This window comes from Triturus cristatus, chromosome 2_2 (genome assembly GCF_964204655.1).
Source record: "Triturus cristatus chromosome 2_2, aTriCri1.1, whole genome shotgun sequence".
In the NCBI taxonomy this organism is placed as follows: domain Eukaryota; kingdom Metazoa; phylum Chordata; class Amphibia; order Caudata; family Salamandridae; genus Triturus; species Triturus cristatus.
In genome coordinates, this window is record NC_140582.1 from 1,097,504,573 (window position 1) to 1,097,524,649 (window position 20,077).

The following is a 20,077-nucleotide window of genomic DNA, read 5'->3' on the forward strand; positions in this document are numbered from 1 at the left end:
CAGTAGATTGAGCCCCGTGCACTGTGGAAGCGGCCCAACTACGTTGGGTGCGGCTTGCGGTATCGGGTGTGCTCTTGTGACCACCACCCCCAATCACAAAATGCAATTGGAAGCAAAAGCTAAGCATACCCAAAGATTGACCAAGCGAAGGACCAGCATCACCTAAGTCCCATATAAGGAAAACACAACCTTGACAGCCAGGCCTTATTTACTCCTCCTGCACTGTGTATTTTTAGGTTGACTGCATAAAGAGGTCAGGAAAGACCAGGACCTGCATAAAAGTTGGCCCCAAGAAAAGCAACTCTATAACACAGCAGACCCACTAGATAGCGTACAGTTCTTGCTTATTTTATATTATGTACTGCCAGGAATGGGGAAGGAAAACTCATCTCATCACAACCACCCCCAATATTCTATATTTGTGAGGTGGATTCCTGATAGCCCAATATCTGTACTGTTTATTTAAAAAGCAGTGACTATTGCAAGAACCCTTAGCTTGTGGACCACAGTTCTCAAGAAAAGCAAGCCAGAGACACCCCACCCAGAGACATCTCATCTAAAAAGAAATTCAAAGTGTAAAATGGCAAAGAACACTACAAGCCGCAGCATACCTCCACTAATGGAAGAAAATTGCAAAAGAGATGGGAGAAACATGAGTGAGGCCTCCCTGGACTGATAGTTCTAAATGCCCGCCTCCCGGGGCATATTCTTCCAACATGGACCAGGTCCTCGGACAGCATGATCTCATATCGTGATTATTCCATGGCAAGCTCCAGACTTTAAAATTAATCACAGTGTCGAGAGCTATCACCAACCGCAAAACATCGGGATTAGAGCAAATATGACAAGACTGGGCAGAATCTAGAGATTCTGGAAGTAGTAAAAACCACTGAGCAGAATTTAATGACGGCCTGGGAATCTCTCTCGGAGCGTTTGGTGGCGAAATAACTGGTCACAAGATATTACAAAGGTACAAGCATTAATCCTAAAAACCACCAGTCTGACAAGGTCAATCTGCCTTTTAAGAGCCTGGATTAATAGATAAATTACTGCGTTTTCTACAAAATACCACCCTGTTGAAGACACTTTGTGATGATCGTGAGATGCTAAAACAAGAGGTTTGGTCTCTCAGGAAAAGCAGGCACGATTAACTATGGGCTAAGCTACTACAGTCTTCAAAATAAAACCATCAGAAGAAATGTTGAAAACTTCTCAGTGAGATCGAAAAGAGCCCAGCGGCGGCAAACAAAGCTAGCGTAAGTGAGAAAGACTGGGTGGAGTATTTGAAAACACACTTGCTCTCATTACAGTAATTAAGTCAAAACTGATCCCGACGGTATCCTATGGGGGAGAGCTAGTGCTCAGTGAAGACTCCAAGCTCCTAGAGAAGCTCCTAACGCGGACATGCAAAGGAGTGCTCCACCTGCTGAGGTCTGCCTCGCCAGTGTAAGGGGAATGTGAGTTTTCCCCAGTAAAGCAATCCTTACCAGACAAGGGGCCTTCCTAAGATGCTGTCACAAAATGAGGAATGCTCCTACTGATTTGATGGCACGCTATGCACCGAAATAAACCTACCAAGGGGGAAGGGATGCCTCAACAAGTACTTGCATGATAGCATCGAGAACCGTGGCATTAGCGAACTATGGCAACTGGATACAAGTGAGCAACTATTCGAGAAAGCAGTGAACAAATTATCCGGCTGAAAAAGTCGACTGGAGGATAAAATGATGCTGGCCAAGTGAACAAATGGGTGGCTGGAGTTTTTTTTATTTATTTATTGCGATTTTTATATAGCGCGAACATTACCCAAAGGTGTCAGAGCGCTTTACAAAAGAACCAGTTGCGTTACATAAGGACTTTGGATTACATGAGTTACATAGGATATACAAACAGAATTTTTTTTGCAAATGTACAAGTTGTAAAGTCACTCAAGGAAGAGATACAAACAGAAGAGAAAAGAAAAAAAATTGCCAATGTACAAGTTGTAAAGCCACACAAGGAAGAGATACAAACGAATAAACTCTAAAATCACATAGGAATGGTAGTAAGTACAAAGATCTACTACATATACTAGCGATTAGAGTTCTAAATATACAGATAGTAAAATCACTCGGGATTACATTTTAACAGCGATTACGCTTGGACAATTATATATTACATATTTATTTATATATATATATATATATATATATTTATGAGTTACAGAAGCATAGCTCAGGCATAGGGGAAAAAAGCAGGCAAGGGGAGAGAAATTCAGGGGAGAGAGGAAAGGACATGGGGAGATGGAAAGAGAGTGAGGGAGGGAAGAGGTAGGGGCTTCAGCATTATTCACAAAGGACTAGTAGTTGCCGATGTGTGAAACTGTGAGGCTTTATGCCCCGGATTATCCGTAGTGCGACGGGGCTTTTGGACTGCTGAAAGCTCGGATGGAACGCCCACCGAGGAATAGGGGACGCCTCCCGCCGCTAATGTAGAGGGACTGACTGTTATCACAAGGCATTATGTCCTCCGCAGGCGCCATTTTGAAGTCAGGCAGCGTTGACAGTTCAACTCCTTCGACGCCCGGCAGGAACAGTCTTACTTTGAAGTGGCACATTCAGTGACTGTCAAGAGGACAATGAATTTTGGTCTGCTCTTGACCCTGGACTTAATTCCTAAGTGGCAGGAGGAGGGTCACTCAGAGGACAAGAGGTGTCATTTATGTCATCAGACAAAGGAGACTTTCTTCCACATCCTCTGCCCATGTTTATTAGGACACTGGAGGGCCCTGCTTCTTAAAGAATTCCTAGAAATAAGACCCTGTAGGTCCGCGGATACCTTTAACCTATGAAATCTTAAGTTAAATATTTGATTGGTGCAGTTTCTTGCCATTTTTAAAAAAAATTCTGTTTTATTGATTACCAACAAAGTCGACAGTGCAAAGCAGTAGAATAAAATACAGATTTATACGCTTCGAGTCATGATGCAATCATGGGTACAAACATACAGAATACACTATGCTGTAACGGGGGTTAAGGCTTGAGTTGGTCATCAGACCCAGGGTCCGGGGGGGGGGGGGGGGGGGAGTACAGATACCCCCTTGATATTCATTCCATTTGCCCCAGATGGAGGACCACTTCCTGGTTGTTTCTTGCCATTTTTAAGAATCCGATGAGGGCGCAGGTCCATTTCAACCAGAGCCCCGCTAGGTTTTAATCCAGGAAGGGCGTTATTAGCTGGCGATACTAGGCGCAGCGGACTCCTGATGACGAGCTGCTAGTAGCCGAGTGTGAAGAATACTGCTTCCTATCCTTTCAGTGGGTCCCTAAGATCCACGGCTGTGTTCTACTCCCATTTACTGTGACCTTCTAGTTTAATCATCGAGTGGCCACGTTATAGCTGGTGATAGGTATCCCACTGATGTTTTTATATGGCAAGTCACAAGCCCCTTTGCAAATTAATTATTGCCATGATTAGTTGGATCATCTAGCCCCCCCCCCGACAGACACAAGTAGAATAGTGCTAAGAGGGCAATTGGCCACATTTAGATCCTTGTCATGCACTATGTGGTCATGATTCAGGACAACATTGCAGCTACACTGGGTGTGTGGGGGGGGGGGTGATATCCATATGAGCTTTTTAAATAAAAAAAATGTAATCTTAAGAGCAGTATAAAGTAAATTAGTATTCCATTGTGCCGGACAGACATAAGTAGACTAGAGTCAGGACGGGACATGGTTGCATCTAGCACTTTGTTATGCACTATGCACTTTGTAGCAGGATGTCAGTGTGGCTGTGATTCAGGTAAAAAATGGTGGCCTTTTTGGAAGGAGATATTCACAGGAGACGTGTTGACTCTTGAGTGCAGTGTTTATGCCACAATACGATGCTCTGAACTTGGTGATGCTAGTGTGCTGTGCTTTCCATTGGCTGCTACGGTCACACTGTTTTCCTTTTGTATACGTCTGCGTTTGTTAGGTTTTATGGTCCTTTGCACTTTATAGTATGTATCTACCCATAGCTATGTTTTAGACTTCAAAATTAGCTACTACTATGGGGGAAGGTATCCGTAGGAGATCAGCCAAAATACTAATGCTGTGTAGATGTCCTCATGTGATGCCATAAACTTGACAAAGTCTAAAAGTTGTGTTCTGAGGTGCTTGGTTAATTGTGCTGCTCATTTGCTGCTATGGTCATAACTATTCTATCCTATTTTTGTCCTCGCTTTCATTATGTTCTCTTGCTTTTTGCACTATGCAAATTACTGTATGTTATTTACATCACTATGTTCTCGTGTTTTTTTTTATTTTTAGCTACCGTGAAGGGAGGTAGCAATAGGAGACTTATCAAAACATAAGTGCACTGCATAGGTCATTATATGATGTACTGAATTTAGCGAGGCTTAAATGTTGTGTTTTTCATTTGCGGCTATGATTAATTGGACTTTATATGTTTTTTAAGTCTGTTTGTATTTGTTTCTATTTTTATATGGGCATGATATTGTGGTTGAATATATACTGTACGTTTATGGTTTATATGAACTAATAAACCACATTTTCCAACTCTTAAATTTGGCCTTAAAGGAAACAAAAAGTGATGGGTGGAAATCCTGAAAAAATCTCGGCTACTAGTAATTACCCTGGGCCTTATCTCTGTTAATTTGTAATTTGGTATTGGAAACAATCCACCAATAACTGAGTATTCTCAGTGTTACAAATAAGGTAGACCCATAAAACCCAAAAGTTTATTCCTTTTGGGGCTGAATTACAAACCCAAACTTTATTACAGCTCTTAGATGCTAGATATTCAGTAAATTTGGAAGCTCGGAACTCATCGGGTATCTTGCTTTCAATGAAAACATTTTGCCAGAAGGGATTAATTTGTGCTAAGGAGAGGAATGTCTTGTCTCTAGACCATGACTTTATTCTGGTCCAAACTCTGGCATGTGGCTGGGTTTCAAACCTCAAACAAATGGTATCAAAATCCCCTATACTTTAAAGCTCACCTTACAAATAACAAGGACTGCAGTTCTATGAAGCCATACTGGAGTACACTTGCTTGATGGGGGCCCAACAATTAAATATTCAATGAGCTGTCTTTCTTTTCAGTGGAGGAAGATGGAGTTGTAGATTTCCATGCATTATGTCATCCCCTTGGGTCCCAAAACTTTAAGGGTCTGTATATTGAAATATATACATGTCGCTGTTTGCCAGTGGTAGGGACATCCACACTACTAGTGGGCAGTTTTAGAACCCAACGGTTTTCAATTTCCATCTTAAGAAATGTATGGGTTAGAAAGAAGGTTTAAATTGTTCTGGAATCATGGCAGCCTCTCCCTGCTCTCTGAACCAGACTTTGCACCGGTGTTGAGAGGGCAGGTGAGTGGGTCAATGGACTGCAGATTAACCAGCTTGATTGTGAAATGAAAATGATGCATTTTCTTAACCAGGATGATAGAGAACTTGTTTAATGGTTTCTACAGGGCAGCAACACAAGGGCAAACTTGCTCCTGGCTGACCTCGATGCTTTGATATATGTTGAAAGTTTGCTGTCTATGCCCTGTGCATGTCTCTCTGGGATCCTAAGTCGGTAGGGTGCTTTTTTTTCCCTTTTTAGGTCTCGCAGAGTCAGCGCATGCGCTGCGCTGCGAGAAATTTTGTAAACGGGCTTTTAAAATTGCTACCAGAGGCTTTTCCTGGCCTTAAGCTTGTTTCAACTCCAGTTGGATCAGAATACATTTTGTTTCCACAAAGCGAGCTTTCGGTGCAGGTGGAAGGGGCCTCCATGATTCTGGAACAGATTAAACCATTTTTCAAGCCCTTAAGTTTATGGAGGTTTTGCATGGTTGAAGTCTTGGTCGGGATACAATGCCACCAATGAGTTGATCCATGGTCTCTTCTAGGTGGGCTCAGGATAGCATCCCTTTTCTGGTTTATCAAAGCTTCTGATGGGTTGGGTCTCCTAATGCTTTTGACGCTGCTGATTGGATTCCATATACCCAAGTGTACCCAGCAGGTGCATATTAATGGCATGTTACGTATTTGGTAATGTACACTGTGAAGTTGGAAAGTACCTTCATACACAACTTTTATCCTAAATACTCTACGCTATATGCATATGCACGATGACATTTGGTGCATTGTGCTTACACCCACCTTTTTTAAACCTCACACTCTTCACCCCCTCTATCCTCTCCCCATCAAACTATAACACTCTTCCATCCATACACTCTGAAAGGCTTTCAGGATCCCTGTACCAGTCTGAGCACTTCACACTGCTTATTGTATGTAGCACTATATATAACAAAGTTGCACCAGAGAGAAAGCGTTTAGGTCTCGCTATGTACAGATACAATACAATATGTAATTAAGCTAATGGGTACCCCGGCCACCAAAAATTTGACTGCATCCAGGAGGTTTCTGATCATGTGCCATGGCCTCTAAAGTTTAAATGTCCCAAAGGACTTAAGTGTGAGATGATCTAATATTTTCATCTGTTCCTGTCTAAGTGTAAAAGGACTAGTTGAGACCTTAACTGGTGCTATGAAGGGGCATTGTTCTGGATACTGTTTACTGGCCACCAGCTCATTATTGTGAAGCGCTCTGACACCTTTGGGTAAAGTCTGCGCTATATAAAAATGCATTAAATAAACTAGGACATGAATACTCCCCTGCCCCCAATTACCAGACTATTTGAAGGTCCGAATTTGTGGCCTCTACACTTTGGGATGCCATCTTTAATCCAGACTTTTTTTTTTTTTTATCGAGGCCACACCTTTTATTCATCTTCTTCGTTCCAAGTTAGTACACCAAAAATAGATTTGGTTCCAGCGTGTCTAAATTTTCATCTTTTGCCCACTTTGTAGATACATGAGTGGGAGTTTAGCCTCTGCTAACAATCTGAGGCCTGGGCGCGCTTCTGTAGATTTTCAAGTAAGCATGAGATAAGAACTGAAGTGTAACTTTCACCTTCGGGCCAATGTTAAAAAAATAAATATATATATCACGCCTAAAGTAACGCATTGACAACATAGGTGTTATTCAGTATGATTCATTGTGTGATTCTCAGTTACTAGTCCTCTACGCCCCATTAACTTTGTAACCGGTGGGAGTACCTTGGCTGTCCAAGTAGAATGCATAACATAAATATTGGTACCTGGTACACTTGGGGTAAACTACGTCATGGGTTACTGCCCAGAAACAACCCACTTGCTGTATCCCAAGAAATGGTGTCACCTATTCCTGCACACCTCATCTCCCTACTTCTTCCCTCCTTGCTTTTGCTAAAGTTATAAAACAAAAAGATGGCAGGGACCAAAGATTTTCTTAGGAGCCCACTGTTGAATGCTGGGGTTGTCAAATACCAAGTGTGCCTAACCTTGAATCCTTTCATCTTTCACCACCAAACACTTCCTGCCCATCACACGCTTGCAACTTCTGTTCCATCCCTGCATTTACTCTACATCTTTTGTTTTCCTTTCTCTGTTATCCTCTCCCATTCCCCTCTTTTCTGCCCTTCTCTCTCTTGCTGTGTGAATGTGGATGATGAAAGTTATGTTGTGGTCCCCACAAATGAGTGTTGGTGACCACGACCTGCATTATATGGCACAAATTCAGCACCTCTTCTTACAAAAACCGTATCAGCTAAAGCTAATAGGCGACTAGTCTGAATCCACACACTCCTCCGTGAAAGCGAGAGATTTATTTCCTCCAGTTGGAACGTGATTGAGCGGGTGAGGTGCAAGCAGCAGCCCTTGAACAAAGGCAGAAGACGCCATGGACATCCCTCATATTTAAAAAATAAAAAAAAAATAAAGTTAAAGCCCCAGCAACAGCCTCTAATTTACGGAGACTCGTCTGGAGTAGGTGTACATATTCTCTAAAGTCCAATTGGATACATGCCCTCGCTTATGATTCTGAATTCTGTAAATATTCTATTGTCATTAACTAGATGGCCCTGCCATTTGAGGTCCTCCTACCTAAAACGAGAACCTGCTCAATATTAATTCTGCTGCCCTTGCAAGTCCACCACAATGTATACCATCCACTATGGATGCTGGCTCTCCAGTGCTAGTTTGTGAAAGAGACAGAACTGTACTGAGAGTGAGGCCAGAGGGAAGACCTCAGGGCGCAGCCAATTCCTTCTTGTGTGTTCCCCAAATCAAACCTCCATTCCTGCAACCTGTTGCCCCACGTACCTTCATTTCACGGGGCACAATCCTTCCTGCCCAGCTCTTCTGTTTGAAGGTTGCATCGTCCCGGACACCTTATGTTAGAGACTGTCTTGGGTACATACTGCTGATCCAATAGCTGTGCACCCTCCTTGAAGTACAGTGTCCAACGAGCTTCCACTGACCCTAGGTACCCTCCTGACGTTGACCACACCTGCGTGGCACGTGTCTTCCCAGCTCTTGTATCTTTGAGGGTCTGATTCTCTGACTTGAGGTTTTCCAAGAACTAGCAGTGGTCAAGAACGCTTGTCCAAAGATCTGCTCATGGAACACTCTGGACCGCTCGCATCAGCCCAGCTGTGCATTATCAAACACATGCTGGTGCTCTCCGGTGCCTGTTTCCAATGCACACATTTAACTTTGTGCTACATCTGCCAGAGGGATTTCCAGTTGTCCTCGCTCTGATGAGGAATATATTGGGCTGTACTTACCTGTAACACTATCGCATGTGTTTAAGCTCTTGAACCTTGAAGTGAGAAAAGGTCTATTCTCATTGTAAAGCAATAGTAGCAACTAGATCTTCAATTTCTTGTGTCTGATATATGTGGAGTTTCTATCAGTGTGCTGGTGGGTTAGTCTAAAAATAAGGTACTCACTTGCCTCGGCATGTAAGTCGATGATAGGGCAAGCTACAAAACCACCTTCTCTGGTAAGTAACTCCTTCCCGGTGTTCACCTTCGGAGGCCAGTGCCATGGAATGAGATGCATCTCTTGGAAGCCATTCATAAGAAATTAATATTTCTACTTCATTAGAAATGTGTTTAGCCACAACTTCCATTTAAGTGAGCACATTTCATAGACTTCAGAATGAAAATGTATGTACCAATGATCATGGGAACATTTTTTATTCTTTGTTAACTTTTAAAGTGTCGCTAATTTCAGTTTCACAAAATTCCTCACTTTACCAAGCCATTTCAATAATGTTTAGCATAGTTAATTCTTATTAAAAAGTTATTGTACCTTTTGAGCCCGATTGTTTATTTTTTTACTTTTAGGCACGTCAGCTGATTTTAGAGAATGGATTAATTTTAAGTGACCTGGACAGACATCCAGAGGTAAGAGGGTAAAACATTTCTTCAGTACTTGGTTTAGGAAAAAGATTTTGTAACTAATGTTAGTCACTTCCTGAAACATTATCCTCTTTGATAGAGACATTTGAAGTTTGACGGTTTGTTGCGCTTCATCTTTCTAGTAGAACAAAATGTAAATGGACTTGTATTGAGGGACGTCCTTGCCTGTGTGTAGACTCTTAATGGTATTTTCTGATCAGGATATTGGCACGAGTGTTCCTTTACATTCTCAACAGAGCCCATGTTTTGTCTTGTGCTGAGAGATTGGGTCATGGCTTCTTCACTCAAGCAGGACTGAAGTGTGAGCCTTAAGCGTGTGCTCCTTTGTGGAGAAATTCTAGCAAGTGCTGAATGCAGTTAATGGCGGCCCCTCAACAACCACCGTACAGAAATATGCCAAACACAATAGATTTTCCACACTTCATGGACCTAATTTTTTTTAATAAGGCAAGTTTCACAACAGTTAAAAACCTGCCTTCATTAAGGAAAATATTTAGGCCATTGTTATTCGTGTTGCGCTATTTCAAAATAGTTGTTACTTTGTTTACTTTGTGCGTATTATCCTTCAGCCACTTGACCCGAACGTTGGATGGTAGAGCAGGTTGGTCTTTCTCGGTGGAGCTCTGGAAGCAGTCGGCTTTTTGGCGCCATTCTGGTGTCTTGAGGTGTGCTGAGGAGCCCATACAAGCTTAAGTTGTATATCATGCAGCGGACCACCATGTGGTAACAGGTTTATTTTTATCTAATTTTCATCCATAAGCTTAAGGCGGTTCCTAGTCCTACCTCCTACCCTTGCGACCTCACAAGCCAGTCTTTCCTTGTTTAGTATCAGAACATGACTGCACGTCCGACTGTCCTCGCATTGCACGGGTGACTTTGCTTCTAGCTGTTAATTACTGGACTAAGTCACTCCTTACGTGTGATGCTAAAATCTCTCATTTGTTTATGTGGGCGTAGCAAAGTCTTCCCTTTACTTTCTAGTAGAACGCGTGATTGTGCGGAAAGGTATTGTGGCGTGTGATCTCTTATTCACTGCACAGAAAGGATATTCTTCCAGCTTGAGTGAATGAATGAATCCGCATTTGTAGAGCGCCTACCTACCCGTAGGCATCCCAGCGCTGGCGAATGACAGAAGCTTCAGGGAATCACTTAGGGAAGAGCCAAGTTTTCAGCAGCTTGCGGAAGACCAGGTGATTGGGTTCCATTCGTAGCTGAAGATTGACACTTCCCCGATGAAGGTTTTGCGAATTAAGATGTGAGCGGTAAACTCTGCATGTGTTGTGTAATACAGTGCATGGTGTGTACGCTGCATAAAATAATGCAGTGTCGATACATCAGTGGACTAAACATTCAAAGGGTGCACACATTAAGCACACTGTAAATCAGTTTTTTTCTCAAATCTAGCTATCTGTATTACCACTAATTAATCACTGGAGTACTATTCACAAAAGTGTTGGACTTTAATTTACTCCTGTAGGCTTATACCTCTAGAGTGATTTTCAAAGTTGTTTTAGAAAATCCAGGCATGACGTTCTTGCTCTTATAGAACGCAAACGTGTAAGTATTCACACACGATAGACTTGGCACCTTATTTCTCTTTTGGGGAACTACTGTCCTTAAAATACTATCATCAGATACTAAAGGGAATGGGTGTAAGTTTATGTATGCTAAAATACACCACACATACATTTGCCCTTTACCTCTAGAGAAATGATGTGCCCCTAAGCAAACCTCCTATCGCCAGTTATGGGATATATTGCCTCCCTAGATAGGGAATTCCCACAAACTTGCAGGATTTTGGTAGACCAGAAGGCCTACTTAGTTTGTTGTCCCATTCTGGGAGTACAAGCAACCATGGAAGTAAATCTATTTACAAGTATAAATCCTTGATTGCTCTCCAGATAAGTTCAAACTCTAAAAATACCAATACATTTTTTGAAAGTATACGTTTGCACTCATACTGAGTGTATTTATGCACCAATGGCCACAACCTTTGTGTACTAGGATGCCTGCATATATACAGTTTCTTTCTATCTAATCAATCGTCCACAATTGTCGTACTGTCATTTTCGTAAAATAACCTGAAGAAACATTCTGGATCTCGAACATCCAGACGTTGAAGTATAGCTGTAGCAAATGTACACCATGAAGGCTTTTTTTAAGTTTGTCTCGCCGAAAACACATTGTACCCAGAACTAACAGCTGCACTATTGCTCAAACTGTTCTTTTCAGGGTGCTACATATTTACATTGCCTTTGACTTTACTGTTTAAGCAGAACGGAAAATGAGGCGAAGTATTGAAGACTTGCCCAAGGCCCCAAAAATGACAACATCAATAATGCGATGTGATGTTTTTTTAGTTTTTTTTATTTTTAATTAAAGGTTTTCAGCATACAAAAACCAGATACAAACAGTATGCCATCAATTACCGCATGTAGCAAAACATATTGCATTTGTGATACATTAACCATCGTTCCAGTACTAGCATTCCAACCCAGTCGCCACCTGACAACACCTCCCATACCACACAATACTTTTGTTCCCATCTGGAGCTTTCAGCAAATAGTACGCAAGTGGACTCAAAATGTCTTTTGGGCGTGACGGCAGTGGCAGTTCCTCAGCAAATATTTCCAATTGTTCGAAAAAATATGAAAAGTCCAGTAGCCACTGTTTGGGTTTAGGCTCTGTTCTTTCGCCCCTGTGCATAGCTACTCTAAGTCTTGCTAGCAGCAGTGCTACTGCCACAAACTTACAATGTGTGGGTTGTATCTGTTTGACAAGTCCAAGCAAACACATTTGGCTCCATAACCATAGCTGACGAGTCTGCCACTACCTGTATCCAGTACTGCCCGACCATGGCGCACTGCCAGGGTAAAGGCATAAAGCCTGCGTCCAGTGCCCCACTTCTTGACCAATTTGTGCTTCCCTGCAATTCATATCGGAACAGCCTAAAGGGGTGTGATACATTTGTTGTAAATATTTAAATTGAATTATGCGTACATTTCAATTTGGTGTGAGCATTCCCGTAATTTGCAACAAAATCTCCATTCCTCTATGGTCAGGGGCATGTCAAGTATGTCGTTCCATCCGTGTAATGCTGGGTTCCGGGTCATCTACCCATCTGTTTGAGCTGCATTATATAATACCGTTATGAGATTCCTGCGTGTTGTTAGTAACCAAAATTTGGAGCGTTCTCAGTGCGGGGGGACACTGTCAGGAAAGTAGGATACAACTCCCTCATACCAGCCCATGAGGTGATAGTTTGTGGATGCCAGTAATGGCGTCTGGTGTGGAGTGTGTGGGATGTCTGCCAAATAGATGAACTGCCCTCCTGGATTCACATTTCCCAGTGTCTTTTGCCCATCTTTAGCAAACATGGCGAGCGCACCAGCCTTACGGATGACCGAAACTGCCGAATGGTGTTCTAGGGGCACTGTGGGGAATACAAAGAGGCTTCTTGGCTTGGGCACCTAGTGTTCTCCATGCCTTCGTTGTGCAGTGGATAGTGTTATTCTTCTCTCTGCGCACACTTGTGCATTGATGTGGCAAAATGGCGTTGAGTGGAGTGGGGTGTGCGTTGTGAGCCTCCACTGCTAAGTTTGGTGTGTATGCGTGAGGGCTATACCAATAATGTGCAAATAGTGCCTGAGCACATAAGGAATATAGATATATATGTCCAGTGCACCAGATCCTCCTTGTGCAAATGGAAGTGTTAGTATGTCCTAGCTGATCCTGGGCTGCTTCCCTTCCCAAGCTAGTGTGATCATGTTAATGACTTGACCGTTTTAAAGAAGGGTTGTGGCAGCACTATGGGGATGATAGTGAAGAGGTAAAGAAACCTGGGGAGCACTGTCATTTTCAGGATCGCCACTCTATCTGCCAGCAACAGCAGCATTCTGGACCATCATGCCATCTGCTCCTCCAGCTTCGACACCACCCTCCCATAGTTCTCACGGACCACCAAGTCCGAGTCTCTGAGTCTGTGCTCTATTCCAGAGGAAAGTCTGGTGAGTGAGGTTGCGTACTTGATGTCGGGGGAATACAACTAATTTCACCCAGTGTATACTGAGGCCTGGAGTACCGATCTAAGCGGGCATATTCCCGGAGTATTGGCGCTAGGTGTATTGTGTGGTTACGGATGTGCAACACCATATTGTCCACGTAATGGGAGTCACTGATGGGCCTCATTCTAAAGTGCAGCGTGGCGTCTGCATGTCTCTGATGGAGCATGCACACTAGGGGCTCAAGGGCGAGTGTAAACGAGATTGGGGACAGGGGCAGCCCTGTCGTGTACCTCTGTGTACAGGTAGTATCCCCAATGTCTGTCCATTGACATGCACCCTTGTTACTGGGTCGTGTACAACAGCGCATGCTTCCATCTTAGGAAAGCCTCCGGCATACCCATGCAACTCCGTATTGTGAACATATACTTTCCCTCAAAGGAGTCGAAGGCTTTAGCGACTGTTGGAAGCTGGCTCTGTATATGGTATGCCACTAGGTGGTTATACCGTGCACAGAGTCCAGGGGTTCCCCAAAAGTGTAAAGGGCTCAATGTAAAACCCAAAGTGCTCTATTAGTGATAGTGTGGGCGAGCAGCCTCTGGCCGAACACACAGGAGTGTAAGACAACTATTTCACAACATTGACCAATAATGGACACACGACTCAAAAAGGAGATCCACACCAATTTTAGAAAATATCCTTTTTGTTTATTTTATTTTAAGACCAAGATCTTCGCAAAAAGGTAAGTACGTATTTAGAACAATTTCAGAGCTGTTCAATGTTATCCTATGTAGGAAAACAATAATGCGGTTAAACGGTTAAGTACTGCACTTACTGTTCCAGTCTTCGGGACCAAAGGTCAGCAAGGGGTAGGACAGTACCAAAACTGTACCACCAACGGCACAGGGACGGCCGGGTGCAAAGGTCAAAATCGGAGTTCAGCTCAATGCGTTTCAATGGAGACTGGGGGTGCTTGAAGCCACACTGCTTGCAGATAAGTAGATTGGTTGCATGGGCCAAGCTTTGAGGGTTAGGACCAGCACAGGGGGTCACAAAGCAGCACCAAACATACACTTCCAGTGGCACAGGGGTGGCTGGGTGCAGGTTGCAATTTCAGCGTTGGGCGCCCAATGCTTTTCCATGAGGATTCTGCTTTCGGCAAACAGGCTGTAGGCGTCGTACCAGAGGTTGCAGGGGGAAGACCATTGACAGCAGAGGTAAGTAGAGATGTAGATCGTCGTAGGGGCACAGTCGATTCAGCTCATCAAGGTGCATTTAGAAGTCCAAGTCTTCTTACCGGAGCCGGTCGCGGTCAGGGGGAGCCACTGGATTCAGCCTGCAGGCTTTGTCGAGGGGTCCAGGTGAGGTCGGCCAAACCTGAACTCGAGGTCAGGATCGCTGGGGGGACTTTACTGGACAGGTGATCCTCTCAGACCCAAGCTGTGGGTGTCTGGTACAGAGGGAGCAGGAGTCGCGGTTTTTGCTGGATCCGGAGTCCATGTGGTTGGATTCTTCTGGACAGGGCCGCTGTCCTCTGGAGAGCTGGTCTTTGTTGAAGAGCAGGTAACCTTCCTCTAGATTCTGGAAGTCGCCTTCTTTGCAGAGCCTTTAAAGCTGGAGACATGCCAGTAGGCCTGGGGCCAAGTCAGTAGTCATCTTCAGGCTTTGTTGCATGGTGTCATCTTCGTCGTCCTTCTTCGTAGGTTGCAGGAATCTAGTTTCAAGGTCTGGAGGAGTCACATAAATGCTAAATTTAGGGATGTTTTAGGCTAGTAGCAGGTAGTGTCAATGTGCACCTTCCATCAGGTGACTACACCCGCTATTATGCCACGCTCCTGTGGGAGCAGCCCTGATTGGAGGAGTTCCCTCATCTTTAAGATGGAAGGGGACTGAAAAGAGTGTTTAACTTCACATCTTCCACCTAAGGGGTGGAGTTGGCAAAGGTGGCCATATCTTCTAGCCTTATTAAGTTTTCCCAGATGGTTTTCCCCACCCAAAGTGGGGGTGTAAACTGGGGGCTGCCATCTGCTGGAAGCAGAATGATACTTTGTGTTTTTTTTGTACACATTTTTTTTTTTGCACACATTTTTTTCTTGCAAAATAGGATTTGATAAGTATTATGGTGCAGTTACATATTTACTCACATAATTTGTCAACTAAACATTTGCCTATCACAACGAATGCGTGTTTCTTTGAGAGCTAAGATTTCAACATGGCCTCTGTGCTCTCCAAATAGTCCCAGCTGTTGTTGTTCCCGGAGGCCCCTTTATTCATTGCATGGGGAACAGAATAATTCACCATCCTGCTACCAGTTGTTATGTGTGACAAACTAGTTATCTGAAGCACCTCTATGTAATTAGAAAAATAACAATAAATGATTTTGCAGACCTCAAATGCTGCCTGGAGCCAGACCTAAAAACTAGTTTGTATTTATTTACAGCTGTCATAGCTGTTGAACTGGTAAAGGACTACATACAATAACATAATATTAGGCATAGGTGATCAAAAATGTGTTACTAAATATACACATCTCATTCTACAAATAGGTTCTCCTTTAAAAGGTCACGACACGCGTTCTCCAATTTACAATAAACGCAGTCATCATTTCAGTGCCATTACATCAAATGTGGCTGTACCTCTTTGACTGATATTAGTGAAAGACACCCACATTTCTATTGTAACAACTAGAATGCAATCATCGGTATCAGGCTAAATAAAGTACAGTCTAAGCAACTGAAAGAAATATCAAATTTCATTGATTAACTCTTGTAGGGTAGGGATTAAAGGAGTGTAGTTCATTTGAACCTAAGATTTCATCTTCAGAGACTGAAGCAAATGGAGCATTGAGATGATGGATGGAGAATTGAAACTTTTTAGACTCTCACTCCCAGTCACAGATCTGGGTTTAATCCATCATCGTTCTTTAGCTCACTTCGCCACCCCAGTTCAGACCCAGCCATATGCAAAACAGTCTTGACTCTGTACCTCATGGGAACAGTCCAGCCCGAACTGCCAAGCTAGGTCTTCCCTGGACCGGAAACAAGCATCCTGGCACTGTTTTCGGTGTAACACCGCTCATTAGCCAGACTAGCTTGAATCCAGTGGCAAAGTGAGCAAGGGGTGATACAAATAAGATAAAGTAAAAGATTAATAGGGAAAAATAACTTGCCGACATTCATAAGTGGACGATGATATCCAATAATGTAATTGCAATAATAGACAGTAGGTGGCAGCATGAATCCAGTTAAGCAATAAAACCCAAACCAAAGGCTTGATATATGCTGGAAAGAAGATCAAATGGTGTTACCTCAGGGATTTGTAGAAAAAAACAAATGTGCCTCCTATAAAGTGAGAAAAGCTGTGCACAAATGCAAAGCAGTGTGGTGTGTTAAAAGAAATGAACACAGAAGCACACAAATGTGTGCGTATTGATAAAATAATTTTGTAAATGTAGAGGGCACAAAAGAATATATTTATATAAAGCCACGTGAAATTAAAGCAGGAGGGAGCAAAAGAATTTTGGATAAGAGCGGGAACATTGAGCAAAGTTAGAGATGTCTAATTTATTGAAAGTAAAGCACACGAGGAAGAAAGATAGGAAGCTGCTGACACAAAAACGAAAATTTGTTCCCTGACAGCAAGCAGACACGAGTCAAACAAACAAATCGTAATTTTATTTTTATAGCGCTTACTACCCCTGAAGAAGCGTTGACTCGCTTTTCGGTGAGTAGCGAGTTATTATAGGGAAATCTGAATTACTTTGAGCTGTGGACATGTAAATCTTTTAGTTGGATTGAAAAGGATAATGGAGGGATAGAATTGGGAAGAGTCTAGAAAGTGGTTTTGGGAGATCATAGTAGTAATATTTGGTTTAGGACAAGTAAAAGGAGAGATGGAGGTGGGTAGAGTATCTAGAAAGGGATTAGGGAGAGCATAGTCGTAAAAAAAAGTTTTGGGATGAGTCAAAGGAGGAATTCATGAGGTAACAATATATAGAGGGTTGTTTGAGGGGTCTTAGTTATAAAATGAGGTTTGGGGTGATGCAAGGAAGGGTAGAGGGGAGAAGAGTATAGAAAGGGATATTTTGGAGATCAAAGTAGCTGAATGAGATTTGAGATGAGTCATAGAGTGTAGGTAGAGTATATATTGAGAGAGGTATATGGTGAAACATAGGGTGGTGCATTGGAGAGACTCGAATGTTTTTTTTTATTCCCCTTTTTTACTTTTCAGTAGGAGTAAAGTAATTCATATATAGATACAAAAGCGCATACAATTATACATGTATAAGAAAGGTAAAATATATATCAAGATTTAAGTTGTATTTAATAAACTCAGACTTTCAAATGTTGCTGTACTTTAATTAACTTGTGTATTCTTTTTACAATAATGAAGCAATTGTAGATCAATAGTTATGATAAAACCATACGCATCTAATCAAATAACTTATGTGAAAACTAAGCTGAGACCTATATACATGTTAAGCATAGAATAATAAAACCAAAAGTGATATGTACATTTGTTAAGCTGACCTAAAGAATATCTGTATATTTATAAACATAATTATACATATTTATACAAAGAAATACACATATCTAGATACACATAATCAAATTGAATGCTCATATACACAGGGATATGCTGTACATTTGAGTTTGGTGGTTATGTAGGGAAGAGCCAACTCTTGAGTAGTCGTCTAAAGATAAGATGGTTATCTGTGGACCTTATGTTTGAAGGTAGTTAGTTCTATAGTTTGGCTGCTTGAACAAAGAAGAATTGGCCACCTATGTTTTTTTTTCTTGTATGGTGGGATTTTGAGGCGAGGTGCCAGTCTGGAGCAGATGTTCCTTTGTTGAATGTATTTGGTGGTTTTATTCCTGATAAAAAGCAGCCCTGTTCCAGGTATCGCTTTGTGGGTGATACAAAGGAGCTTGAATGTGGATCTTTTGGCTATCAGTAACCAGTGTAGGGCCCTCAAGGCAGGGGAGATGTGAGCGTGTGGCTTTATATGTGAGCGTAGTCTGGCAGCAGAGTTCCAAATTCTTTGTCTTTTCATAGTTGATAAAGATGATCTGTGATAGAGGCCATTGGCGTCCAGTTTAGACAGGACAAGAGAGATAGTAGCCTGGATCCTGTGCGTAAATCCCAGTTGGGGAAAGATGAGTTACAGAGTTTTAATTGTAATAAAGCTTGAGATTGCTAATTTGTTCACATAGGCATACATTGATAGTTTGCAATCCATGGTAATTCCAAGGATTCTTACTTCGTTAGATACTTTAGGAGGTGGTCCCAAATCCTCAGGCCAGGTGGCGAGTGGGTCATAATTTTTTCCATTCGCCACATGTATTTCAGTTTCTGAAGCATTCAATTTGAGATGGCTCCATGTCATCCACTGATCAAAGGCTCTGAGGCAACTGAAAATTTGTGAGTTTTCAAATGTCTTTAGGGCTTTCCAGTTTAACGAGTATTTGTGTGTCAGCCGCATAGTTTTTGCATGGGAGCTGACATTCATTGATCATTGCAGGTAATGACTTCATGTAGATGTTAAAAAGCATGATTGAGATCATAGAGCGTTGATAGACCCCTGCTTTTTTGAAGTACGATTTGAGAGAGAAAGGGTAAGAATGGATAACATTTGTTTTTGAAGGTAGGATGTGATCCAGTCAAAAGCAGTTTAATCTATGCCGGCTTTGTAGAGTATTTGTACTATTGCCATGGTCAACTATGTCAAAGGAAGTTGATAGGTCCAAGAGTAGCAGTGCAGCAACCCCGTTCCAGTCTGCTTTGTTCTTAAGGTCATCCCAGATTGTGATGAAGGCAGATTCTGTACCTCTTCCTGGACGGAATCCTGTTTGGAAGTTGGAAACTATGGAGTTCTCTTCAATGAATTGTAACATCTGGGTGAATGTTGCTCTTTCTAGCATTTTGCCCAGAAAAGGTCCATTTGTAATCTGTCTGTATTTGTCGGGGTCAAGCGGGTCCTGGCTAGTTTTCCTTAATAATGGGTTTATGAAAGCCCTTTTTTTTTTTAGGCCTTCTAGAAAGATATAGTAAAGGAATTATTGACGATTCTTCGTGTATTGTAAAGAGTCAAACACAAGATTGACAAGTTGGGACTCCAATATGAAGTCGCCTATGCGTGTCAGGAAAGCCAACCAACAGTATAGATGGGCTGGAAGCCCTTCTATGTACTCGGTAAGCCACAATGTGTCTTGCACTATACAGCGCATGCAATGCCTAGTATTCTTGTCCCAAAAAATGACCTTCTTTTAAAACTGGCACGGAATGTTAAAATGATGAGTTGTAACAATTTGAGTTGTAACATTCGTATGTCTTTCATTTGTTTTTAGTGAATTGTTAAAATATGACCTAGTTTGAACTTGACGTTCGTATGAGTAAAGAGTAACACGTTTGACTGGCTATTTTTTAAATTATTTTTTTTAACATAATTCTAAAAAAAAAAAACTAAAAAAAACAATTTTGAAATTGTAGTGCTGTGCCAAACTTTCCTTGCATTCAGACGAAGTAACTCAAAGAAATAAAGTACAGCACCAATCCTTGAATGGTGTTAAATCTTTTATTGTCTTATTGTGTTTGCTTTGTTCGCCCTAAGTGGCCAGGGTATGTCCAGACATGAGTCCCTTGCTCGTTTTGCCACTGGAGTCAAGCTAGCCTGCCTGATGAGGGGTTAGGCCCCAAAACTGGTCCCAGGTTGCTTGTTTCCAGTCAAGGGAGGACCTGGCCTGGCAGTTCGGGCTGTACTGTTCCCACGAGGAGCAGGGGCAAGACTGATTTGCATA

At 42.3% G+C, this 20,077-nt stretch overlaps 1 protein-coding gene across 3 annotated transcripts in view; it reads left to right on the forward strand.

Moving 5' to 3' along the window:
* RPIA (ribose 5-phosphate isomerase A) overlaps nucleotides 1-20,077 on the forward strand; it is an 87,579-nt gene that overhangs the window by 16,603 nt on the left and 50,899 nt on the right. For all 3 annotated transcript variants that reach the window (XM_085642654.1, XM_085642653.1, XM_085642652.1), the window contains one exon: nucleotides 9,205-9,264. In XM_085642654.1, the coding sequence (XP_085498780.1) occupies nucleotides 9,205-9,264 (60 nt within the window). The remainder of the gene's footprint in view (nucleotides 1-9,204; nucleotides 9,265-20,077) is intronic.